At 38.0% G+C, this 12,378-nt stretch overlaps 1 protein-coding gene across 3 annotated transcripts in view; it reads right to left on the reverse strand.

The window, feature by feature from the left end:
- Window positions 1-5,626: 5,626 nt before the first annotated feature.
- Window positions 5,627-12,378, reverse strand: part of ZFAND1 (zinc finger AN1-type containing 1) — a 19,550-nt gene continuing 12,798 nt past the window's right edge. For 2 of the 3 annotated variants that reach the window (XM_017858955.1, XM_017858954.1), the window contains exons 7-8: window positions 7,258-7,413; window positions 5,641-7,160 (exon numbers count right to left, since the gene is read on the reverse strand). In XM_017858955.1, coding sequence (XP_017714444.1) covers window positions 6,990-7,160; window positions 7,258-7,413 — 327 coding nt within the window. In that variant the 3' untranslated portion in view covers window positions 5,641-6,989. Of the gene's footprint in view, window positions 7,161-7,257; window positions 7,414-12,378 lie in introns of all 3 variants that reach the window. The other variant, XM_017858953.1, reaches the window with a different exon arrangement.

The following is a 12,378-nucleotide window of genomic DNA, read 5'->3' on the forward strand; positions in this document are numbered from 1 at the left end:
AAAAAAAAAAAAAAAAAAAAAAGAAAGAAAGAAAGAAAGAAAAAGCCTACAGATGTAGTAGTCTCCAAACACATGACCGTTTCAGCAGCTGTTTCATGTAATCATGATGCAATGTATTCAAGGTAATGCCAGTTCATATTAAGTATTTTAGATCATTTTGTTTCTCAAAAATGTGAAACCGTTTTTGTCATTTTAACGAGTTTTATAAAAGTGTACTGTTTATGTTGGTTAATCTTTCAAATGCAGTAGACCTTAGATCTCATAAATTTTATTAATATGTACCACATTAAGAAAAACAAGATCCACTGTACCAATGGTGAGAATAGGGAATGGGACTGTTCATTGATATTTCAGTTAAAACCTCCCTATTTTAAAATGACAAAACAAAACAAAAAACAAAATGTCATAAAACCTAATTTATCTTTACGGTTATGTGACCAAATATCTTGACTCATAACTTTTGTTGCCCAGGTCGAAGATGTAAGTATATCAATTTTGCTTTCCCTTTAGGACTCTATCTGCAACCCTTTTAGTTCTTCAGTTTCTCCAAGCCCTTTCATTTGAAAACTGTGAAGAATAAAGCCTGACAAATTTAGGAAAACTTTGATAATCTATCATTCATCTATATAAGGATTCTTCAAAATTTTCAAGGAAAATATATATTATAAAAAAGTGTGAATTTCAAATTTTTTTTTGCACCAGAATAAACTGACTTTTTATAACATGTCTCAAGAGGATCTAGTGAGAGACACTAACAAAGATAAGACATTTAGAAAAGAGCTCTTTTATCAGAGAAACATGAATTCTGCTAAAATTGAAACAAGAACACACATCGAATTTATGGTGAGGTTTGGGTGGAAGAATGGTGAAATCACTGATGCTTCACATAAAGGTTATGAGGACAATACCCCAAGGAGATCTGTAGTTTACAAATGGATAACTCATTTTAAGAGATGAGACAATGTTGAAGATGAAGCCCACAGCAGCAGACCATTCACAGCAATTTGTGAAGAAAAAATTAATCTTGTTTGTGCCCTCATTGAAGAGAACCAGCGATTATAGCACAGACAATATCTAATATGGTTTGTCTCTGTGTCCCCACCCAAATCTCGTGTAGAAGTGTAATGAGAGGAAGTGTTGGAGGAGGGACATCGAGGGAGGAGACTGGATCATGTGCATGTTTCTGATGGTTTAGCACCATTGCCCTAGTGCTGTCCCATGATAGAGTTCTCACGAGATCTGGTTGTTTGAAAGTGTGTAGCACCTTCCTCTTCACATGCTATCTCCTGCTGGCCATGTGAAGATGTGCTTTCTTCCCCTGCTGCCATGACTTTAAGTTTCCTGAGGCTCACAGACATGCTTCCTGTACAGCCTGTGGAACTGTGAGTCAAGCTTCTTTTCTTTAAACAATACCCACTCTCAGGTAATTATTTTTCTTTTTGGACAGAGTTTTGCTCTTGTCGCCCAGACTGGAGTGCAGCGGCACTGTCACGGTTCACTGCAACCTCTGCCTCCCAGGTTCAAGTGATTCTCCTGCCTAAGCCTCGTTGAGTACCTGGGATTACAGGTGTTTGCCACCACTCCCAGAAAGTTTTTATATTTTTAGTAGAAATGGGGCATCACCATGTTGGCTAGGTTTGTCTCGAACTCCTGACCTCAGGTGATCCACCCGCCTTGGCCTCCCAAAGTGCTGGGATTACAGGTATGAGCCACTGTGCCCGACCTCAGGTAGTTCTTTATAGCAGTGCAAGAATGGACTAATACAATATCCAACACCATAGATGTCTCAGTTGGTTCAGCTTACACAATGCTGACAGAAAAATTAAACTTGAGCAAACTTTCCACTTGATGGGTACTGAAACTATTGCACCCAGATCAGCTACAGAGAAGAGTACTTTTGTTCTCTCTGTGGGTTTTCTACTTAAAATTTTAGTTGCCTTTCAATAAAAATTTTAAACAAGTGGGATCAAGATCCTGAAGCATTTCTTCCAAGAATTGTAACAGGAGATGAAACATGGCTTTACCAAAATAATCCTGAAGATAAAGCACAAACAGAGCAATAGCTACCAAGAAGTGGAAGCGGTCCAGTCAAAATAAAAGTGGACTGGACTAGTCAAAAGCAAAGGTCATAGCAACTGTTTTTTGGGATGCTCTTGTTGACTTTCTGGAGAGCCAAATAACAATAACCTGCTTATTATAATGGTGTTTTGAGGCTGGGTACAGTGGCTTATGCCTGTAGTCTCAGCACTTTTGGAGGCCAAGGCAGGAGGATACATTGAGGCCAGGAGTTCAAGACCAGTCTGGGCAACATAGCAAAACCTACCTCTACAAAAAGAAAGAAAGAAAAAAAAAATTATGAGAGTGTTTAGAAACAGGCAAAGTTTTAGCAGAAAAATGCCCAGGTAAGCTTCACCAGAGATTGCTTCTCCGCTAGGACAATGCTCCTGCTTATTCCTCTCATCAAACAAGGGCAATTTTGAATTTTGACGGTAAATCATTAGACTTCCACTTTAGAGTTCTAATTTGGTTTCTTCTGACTTCTTGTTTCCTAATCTTTAAAAAAAAAAATAACTTCAAAGGGCACCCATTTTTCTTTAGTTAATAAACAGACTGCAGTAACATGATTAAATATCCAGGACCACCATTTATTGTGGAATGGACTAACTAGATGGTATCATTGCTTACAAAAGTGTCTTAAACTCGATGGAAACTGAAAAATAAAGTTTATGTTTTGTATTTTTATCTGTTTTCTTTTTTGAGAAAGGGTCTCACTTTGTTGCCCAGGTTGGAGTACAGTGGCAAGATCATGGCTCACTGTAGCCTCGACCTCCTGGGCTCCAGTGATCCTGTTGCCTTGGCCTCCCAAAGTTTCAGGATTACAGGTGTGAGCCATCACACTTGGCTTTTTTTTTTTTTTCGAGACGAAGGCTCGCTCTGTCACCCAGGCTGGGGTGCAATGGTATGATCTCGGCTCACTGCAACCTCCGCTTCCTGGGTTCATGTGATTCTCTTGTCTCAGCCTCCCAGGTAGCTGGGATTACAGGCGTGCACCACCATACCTGGCTAGTTTTTTGTATTTTTAGTAGAGATGGGGTTTCACCACATTGGCCAGGCTGGTCTTCAACTCCTGACCTCAAGTGATGGACCCACCTTAGCCTCCCAAAGTGCTGGGATTACAGGCTTGAGCCACTGTGCCCAGCCCTGGTCTATTTTTATCTTTCAGTTTTTCCATGAACTTTTTGAAGTTCCCTAGCATTTGCTGCCTGATTTTTTAAACTAGAACTCATTTGTATTATATTGTTATTTCCACTACTTACGCAAATGTAAAACACTTTTCTTCTCTTTGTGGATTTCCTACTTAAAATTTTGTCTGCAAGCAGGTGGAAAGATGCTAGAGTGGAGTGCAGAGAGTGAATCTTTAAAATTTTTCTAAGCATCCTCAACTGAAAACCCTAATAGAAAGCCTGAGAAAGTTGTCTGCTGAGTAATTTAGAAATAGAGCACTAGAAACTGAGTCTTTTCTTTCTCCCACACCTTGTTCTCTTTAGGAGATGGCTCCTGCTGCAGGCACCAGTCCCAGTACTAAGGATGCTAGCTCCTGTCTCCACCAGACAAGTTTGCTCCACTCTCTGGGACCACACCTAACTTACCACCAGTAAGCCTGCTAATATTAATAATATGAGTCCTTCCATCCAGACTGCCTTGCCTTTTTACTATCTAATCATTGATAGGACTTCTTCATTCTCCTTAGGTTTAACTCAAGTCCTGTCAGCCTTACTTCCCCACTTCTCAACCTTGTTATTATTTTTCTGGCATAGTTTTAGTCAACTGCATGACCATGTGTTGATCTTCTCATATGTGCAAGTAATTGTGATAAACATTACGGTATTAGTTGTCATTAAAACTTATTGATATCTGGGGATATATTTAAGTGTTATACTTTCTTTTTTTTTTTTTGAGACAGAGTCTCGCTCTGTCGCCCAGGCTGGAGTGCAGTGGCCAGATCTCAGCTCACTGCAAGCTCCGCCTCCCGGGTTTATGCCATTCTCCTGCCTCAGTCTCCCCAGTAGCTGGGGCTATAGGCGCCCGCCACCTCGCCCGGCTAGCTTTTTGTATTTTTTAGTAGAGATGGGGTTTCACCGTGTTAGCCAGGATGGTCCCAATCTCCTGATCTCGTGATCCGCCCGTCTTGGCCTCCCAAAGTGCTGGGATTACAGGCTTGAGCCACCGCGCCCGGCCAAGTGTTATACTTTCTGATAAAAGGGTTATTGGAACATAGCCATACTCATTATCTACTAAATTAGCATCTGCTACACTACTTTGCATATAAGTGCAAGCATAGTACATTTTATGGCGCTTCATTTTATGTTGCATCAGAATAAATCAAATGGTCGTTTTTGCTTTGTCACCCCGGCTGGAGTGCAGTGGCACAATCTTGGCTCACTGCAACCTCCACCTCCCAGGTTCAAGTGATTCTCCTGCCTCAGCCTCCCCAATATCTGGGATTACCGGTGCCCATCACCATGCCCAGCTAATTTTTGTATTTTTAGTAGTGGCGGGGTTTCACCATGGTGGCCAGGCTGGTCTCGAACTCCTGACCTCAAGCGATCCACCCACCTCGGCCTCCCAAGGTGCTGGGATTACAGGTGTGAGCCACCATGCCGGGCCTACCAGAGCCATTTTTCTAATAGCATGCATGAACTTTGTGTATCTGTGTCACAGTCTGGCGATCCTCTCAATATTTCAAACTTTTTCATTATGATTACGTCTGTTATTGTGATCTGCAATTCATGATCTTATACTTGTAGATGTGGTGGAAATGGCAAGAAAACAAGAAGTAGAAGTAGAGTTTGATGATGTGATTGAATTGCTGCAAGCTCTTAACAAAAGCTGAATGGATGAGGTGTTGCTTCTTATGGATGAGCAAAGAGTGGTTTCTTAAGAGGGAATCTCGGACAGACATTGTGGCTCATGCCTGTAATCCCAGCACTCTTGGGGGCTGAGGTGGGCGGATCACCTGAGGTGGTGAGTTCGAGACCAGCCTGACCAACATGGAGAAACCCTATCTCTACTACAAATACAAAATTAGCCAGGCGTGGTGGCGCATACCTGTAATCCCAGCTACTCAGGAGGCTGAGGCAGGAGAATTGCTTGAACCTGGGAGGCGGAGGTTGCAGTGAGCCAAGATCACGCCATTGCACTCCAACCTGGGCAACAAGAGCAAAACTCCATCTCAGAAAAAAATAAATAAATAAATAAATAAAATATAAGGGAATCTCCTCCTAGTGAAGATGCTATGAACACTGTTGAAATGATAACAAAAGATGTAGATATTCCATAACCTTAGTTGATAAAGCTGTGGTAGGGTTTAAGAGGATTAACTTCAATTTTGAAAGAAATTCTACTCAGGAAAAAAAATGTTATCAAAAGCATTGCATGCTACACAGAAATTTTCATGAAAGGAAGAGTCAATTGATGTGGCAAACTTCACTGTGGTCTTATTTTAAGAAGTTGTCACAGCCACCCCCGTCTTCTGTAATTACCACCCCAATCAGTCAGTAGCTATTGAAATTAGGCAAGACCCTCCATCAGCAAAAACACTACAAATGGTTGAAGGCTCAGATTATTAGCATTTTGTGTCAATAAAGCATTTTTTATTTAAGGTATATATTTTTTAGACATAATGCTATTGCACATTAAACAGACTATAGTATAGTGTAAACATAATTTAATTTTTATATGCCTTGGGAAACAAAAAAATTGGGCTCAATATACTGTAATATTTGCTTTGTGTGGTAGTCTGAAACTGAACCCACAATATTTCCAAGGTATACCTACCTGTATGTATACACATCTTCATTGTATTAATCATGGCAATTAGAGACAAATCTCTACATTTCATGGGAACTCAAATAACTATGCTAATGAATGAAAGTATAAGAACATAATAAAAGTTGGAAATTATCTCCATTCCTCACATAAAAATATGAAGAATTAGAAAGCAAATAAACCAAATGAGCCATCCAAGTTTATTCCTTTTAAGTAAACCTATAGCCACTACATATGTCCATGACAATTAGAATAGAAAAAAACAAAAGGACAACTAGAAATAATTTCTATTCTGTCCATATAGTAGTAGTTTTGGGGGTATAGATAGTAAACACTAGTCAAGAATACTCATCTAAATTTGTTGGTAAAATGTAGTCATCATTTGGCATGTGTTTTGCTTTGGTATATAATGAAGTTGAGCTATCCCATCTTTCTTCTCATATGTAATATAGTCACACAAACAAAAAAGATGAATCTCACTAGAGGTGAGTCTTTATCAGAAATATGCCCCAATCTAGTTGGGTAATAGAAAGAAAATTATTTTCTTCTCCTAGGTCTAAGATTCTTCATGTAAAAATTATACGACTGAATAAAGATGATCTCTAAGTTTCTATAATTGATGTACATATATCAATTTATACATCATGATGTACATAGACAGCAAGGGTATACTTTCTGGCTCCATGATGCTAGGTTTGGCCACATGACTTGCTTAAAGCAAGTATGATACATGCATCTTTTAAGAGAAAACTGAAGTGTATTTCAATCTCTTTCTCTCTCTGCTCAAACAATGACAGTGTCCCAAAAGAGAGTCCTTCCTGCACCTTTGATCGTGGTGAGAAGATGATACAGAGCAGTGCCACAGCCAATTAACAGCTGACATCACCCACCAGGAAATACATCTTTGTTGTTGTCACTACAGCATAACCTAATGAAAGCTAATTAAATATAAGAATTTGCTAATAATTGAGGATCAGTACACAGTTAAACTTAAAACAAAAAAATTCTAATAGAAAACTTATAATTTAAAATGTGACATAAGGAGAAATAAGTTAAAAGCAACTTTAAAAAATTACAAAAATGGTATCTGTAGTAAAAGAAATGGACTTAAACATATAATAGAATTTTCCCTGTGATTTCTCACTTGAATCGTTGAATGACTATTCCAAGTAAGATTCAACATTTTTACAGAATTGTTCTTCATCATTAAGATATTCCAAGATTATATTTCCACCATTATATAAAGGACAATCCTCCTTAGCAATCCAGGTTTCCAAAGTATGATCCAAGGGTAAGGCTTCTCCTGAAGCAATGTGACACAGCCTTAATTTCTGTGAAGGGAGAAGTAAGTCATACTGTAGTAAATGAACACGCTTGAATGGAATATCATAAAACCTTTATGGAAATATTATTATAACGAGATGTTACCTTAGCTGTTAATTTGTTATTGTCATTTTTAAGACTGGCTAGAGAAGCGGCAAAGTCTATGGCCTTTCCAATGCTCCATCGGTGGCAAAAGAACATTGGTTTGCTCTTCTCTTTGCTCCCTTTAGGTAAGAAAACCTGAAAGTAAATTCTTTCTGTCTGTAAAAAGAAAAAGTTAAAACAACCATTACATAGACAAAATAGACATCAGTTTTTGTCTGGTACCAACCCTTCCTCTCCTCTTCTAGTCAGAGCAGAATTACCCTCTACCAAGGTATCTGCTATTTGGAATACTAATCACAGTAGCCAAAAAGACACATAAATGCATGGGCATAGGACCAAGACTCTGGCCAGGGTGATCTATGCAAAGACAGGCATGTGGCCTAAGTTAGGCCAATCAGGGTCTGTTCCTGGGATTTTATGTTCAACAGCTTAGGAGACAAAGAGCAGTCTTATTTATTTATTTATTTATGAGACAGAGTTTCACTCTTGTTGCCAAGGCTAGAGTGCAATGGCGCAATCTTGGCTCACTGCAACCTCTGCCTCCAGGGTTCAAGTGATTCTCAAGCCTCAGCCTCTGAGTAGCTGGGATTACAGGCACGCACCACCACACTTGGTTAATTTTTGTACTTTTACTAGAGATGGGGTTTCACCATGTTGGTCAGGCTGGTCTTGAACTCCTGACCTCAGGTGATCCACCTGCCTCGGCCTCTCAGAGTGCTGGGATTATAGGCGTGAGCCACCACACCCGGCCTCTCCTTAATTTTTTTAAGTTTTATCAAATTAAACCTGGAGTTGCCTGCAGTGAACCCTGTCACCTCACAGTCATTCCTGAACCAATGTGGAAAAAGTTTCCTCAAATGGGAAAAAATGAGGTCAATGGAGAAAGAGAAATAACAAGAAAACAGATGAACTCTTTCAACATAATCTGAGTTCCTGAATTTATTCATCCCCTAAGACCAGATCAATTCATTATTCCCCATTACATGAGGGAAAAAGTTTGTTTTGATTTTCCTAGTTGGAATCAAGTTTCTGTCACTTGCAATTCAAAGATTTCTAACACATATAACATTTCTTTTGTGTGAAAGACCTCACTACGTATTTAGACAGAAGGACTTTTGGAACAAGGAAACATTAAAAAAAAAAAAAAAAAAAAAAAAAAAAAAAAAAGATAGAAAAAGACCTCCAAACTCCAAGCACCTTATCAATAAAAGAAAGGACTTGGAAAGGATTTCTCTAGTGTTCTATATCCTATCTGCCCTCTCCTTATATTGTATTTTCCTGCCTAATTAACAAATGGATGGCTGAGCATGATGGCTCATGCCAATAATCCCAGCACTTTGGGAGGTCAAGGCAAGCAAACTGCTTGAGTCCAGGAGTTCAAGACCAGCCTAGGCAACACGGTAAAACTCCATCTCTACAAAAAGCACAAAAAATTAGCTGGGTATAGTGGTGTGTGCCGGTAGTCCCAGCTACTTTGGAGGCTGAGGTGGGAGGATCACTTGAGCCCAAGAAGGTCGAGGCCACAATGAGTGGTGAACGTGCCACTGTTCTCCAGCCAGGGCAACAGAGTAAGACCCTATTTCAAAAAAAAAAAAAAAAAAAAAAGCAGGAAAGAATGAGTAGGAGCAGAAGTCTTGGCCTTTTGTTCCTCACTGATTCCTAAAACTGCTTTTCAAAGTGCTGGCTTTACAGGTCAATTCTTGCTAAAACAAAAATGTTGGCATAACTGGAGCATCTCTAACTTGTGGGGGAAAGATCACAATTATTCTGAGAAATAATAAATTCAACACAATTCCCGTCTCAGCACTAAGGGATTTGGATTTGTTGAAGACAAATCCAACAGTGGGTTGTGTTATTACAGGTAACAAGTATTAAAAGAAAAAACAAGAAATCACTGGAAATTCAAACTATGAGCCACCTCTATAATCAAATATTACTTGCTCTAAAAACAAAGTAGCAAGAAGATAAATACAGAAAGAGAAAATTAATAGGATATAGCCTTATCTTTTTTTTTTTAAAAGATAAATATGTATGAGGATCAAAAATGAAACGGAAATGCAAAGTGATAGGCTGGCTGAGTCACAGGCTTTCAGGGCTCCAGAAGAGGAGGAGATCAGCTCATAGGTAAGCGGGAAGTAACAGCACCACAGGGAGATATGTATAAAGCTCCTGGGTCAGGCTCCCTGCTCGGAAGCAGAAGAGTGTGTGGGACCTCTGCTCCAGGAAGGGCAGCTAACGTTACTGCTGAATGCTGACTTAAGTATAAAATTGCTAGACAGGGATCTGTGAGTGAGAGGAAGGAGAGATATAGGAAGAACCTCCTATTCAAGATGAACATGTTAAATTCAATAACTGAAATTTCAAAACAAACTGAAGATTAACTCACTATGGGCAAATGAAGACAGCTGAACTTTAAAAAGACATTAAAAAAAGGTATTTAGGATGCACAATTAGATAAAAAAGGAAACTGGGAAGTTATAAAACCAAAATAGGCACAAATAAAACATAAAAGACATGAAGATCCAAGTCAAAAAATGAAAATTAAAAAATAGTTTCTGGAGTAAAACACTCAAAATTTATTATAGATAAACTTCTATAATCCTCAATAAAAAGGCCTAATGTATTATAAGATGGATACAAGGAAGTCATCCAGAATACCGCATAAAGAGATACAAGATAGAAACAATTACAGGCTGGGCGCAGTGGCTCACAACTGTAATCCCAGCACTTTGGGAGGCTGAGGTGGGCAGATCACTTGAGGTCAGGAGTTTGAGGCCAGCCTCGCCAACATGGCAAAACCCTGTCTCTTAAAAATACACAAATTAGCCAGGTGTGGTGGCACATGCCTGTAGTCCCAGCTACTCAGGAGGCTGAGGTGTGAGAATTGCTTGAACTCAGGAAGTGGAGGCTGCAGTGAGCTGAGACTGTGCCACTGCACTCCAGCCTGGGTGACAGAGTGAGACTCCGTCTCAAAAAAAAAAACAAAAACAATTATAGATCCCCAAAGTATGTCAACGAGAGATTCAGAAAAGAAGAAATGAAGTAGCACTATTTAGAGAGAAAATGAGTACAATTTTCCAAAAAGTCAAAATTTACAATGTGTCAAACTGAATAATTAAAATAAATCCACACATAGAAACATTCCACAGAAATTGGAAAATATCACAAGAAATCTTAAAAGCTACCAAAAAAGACAGATTACTCATAGAGTAAGACTGACACAGATGTTCCTCCAATAATACATGACAAAGTATATTTAAAGTGATGAGAAAGTTTAATAGACAATCCAGCTAAAAGTAAGGGCAAAATAAGGGCATGTGCAAACAAAAAAACAAGACTGATAGAGTTTATTACCAGAGACCTTTACTGAATGAACTGCTAAAGAATGTAATTTAGCAAAAATAAAAGTGAGCCCTAAGGAAGGAGAAACAAAAAAAAAAGTGTTGGTAAATTTTAATAACTATTAATTTTTATGTTAAAAAAAGATGATGGGATAGGAGAGAGTCAACTGGATAAAGCATTTCAAGCTCGTATTCAGGAGGATATACTACCAACTAACTTGAGGCTTTGAGAAAAACACTGATATTCAATTATATATGTTAAGAATGTAAGCACATAGCTGTTACCACCATTATCATTTTAGGATATTATATTGGAGATTATAGACAATGTAGTATGAAAAAGGAAATAATGAGTATAATTACTGAAAAAAATTAAAGCTATTTTATTTGTTAATGAGGTATAATTTTAACTAGAAAATTGAAAACACTAGTAAAAAACTTCTAAAACTAATAAAATATTTTGATGATGTGGCTGAATAATATGAGTATACAGAACTCAAGATTTTTTTTTCTCTTTATTAGCAATAAGTACTTGGCAATAGAAGTGGGGAAAATATTCTGTTCCCAACCTAAACAAAAACCATAAAATATGTAGCAATGAAAATAAGGAATACAACATAAAAGAAGAAAAATATTAAATATTACAGAAGGGAATAAAACATCTGAATAAATAAAGACATATAATGTCCTTGAAGAAAGACAATGTCATAAAAATGTCATTTCTTCCAAAACTAATGTATAGCATATAAAGCAAATCCAATGTGAATCCTTCAGGAACGGTTCTGAGTCAGGCCAAAAACCTAGACTTGCTAATAGATACTGCTGGGAATTCGAACTGTACTTCACCTAACTTCATAGAACTAAGACTATGTTGTGTTATCTGTTGCTTTTTATAATCATACTCTCAGTTTCCACATTTTGCTTTTAAAGAGTCTAACTTCTTTAATAGGCTATGTTGAAGTCTGTTATTCACAACCTTGCCCCATTATGGTAACCTAGAAATCCTAAGAGTGTTATTTTTCAAAATCTGGATATAATAATCATAACATTCAGAAGGATAAATAAATGCTAATAAAAATACTAAGAAAAAATGGAAAAATACGGATGGGACTTGCATGATCTGATATAGAACATTCTATAAAGCTATTGCACCAAATCAATTTGGTATTAACTTATGAGTAAAAAATGAGTAGACTGTAATAGAAAATTAAGAAATAAATCCATATACAGAAAATAAAATGTTCAACTTTTAATGAAGGTGATATTTTGGTATTTCAATCCAATAAAACATAGATAACTTATTAAATAATCAGTGATGGCAAAACTACCTAAACAACTGGAAGAAAATAAAATTAAGTCCTTAGCTCACATCATATGCTAACCAAAAAAACAGGTGGATTAAAGATTAATCCAAAACAAGCCAGACTCAGTGGCTCACGCCTATAATCCCAGCATTTTGGGAGGCTGAGGCAGGTGGATCACCTGAGGTCAGGAGTTCGAGATCAGCCTGACCAATATGGTGAAACCCTGTCTCTACTAAAACTACAAAAATTACTTGGGCATGGTGGCACATGCCTGTAATCCTGGCTACTCAGGAGGCTGAGGCAGGAGAACTGCTTAAACTCAGGAGGCAGAGGGTGCAGTGAGCTGAGATCGCACCATTGCGCTCCAGACTGGGCAATAAGAGCAAAACTCCGTCAAAAAAAAAAAAAAAAAAAAAAAAAAAAAAAAAAAAAAAAAAAAAAAAAAAACACCAAAACACACACACCCCCCCCCCTTT

The sequence above is a fragment of the Rhinopithecus bieti genome, unplaced genomic scaffold (genome assembly GCF_001698545.2).
Source record: "Rhinopithecus bieti isolate Rb0 unplaced genomic scaffold, ASM169854v2 scaffold_48197, whole genome shotgun sequence".
Taxonomy (NCBI): domain Eukaryota; kingdom Metazoa; phylum Chordata; class Mammalia; order Primates; family Cercopithecidae; genus Rhinopithecus; species Rhinopithecus bieti.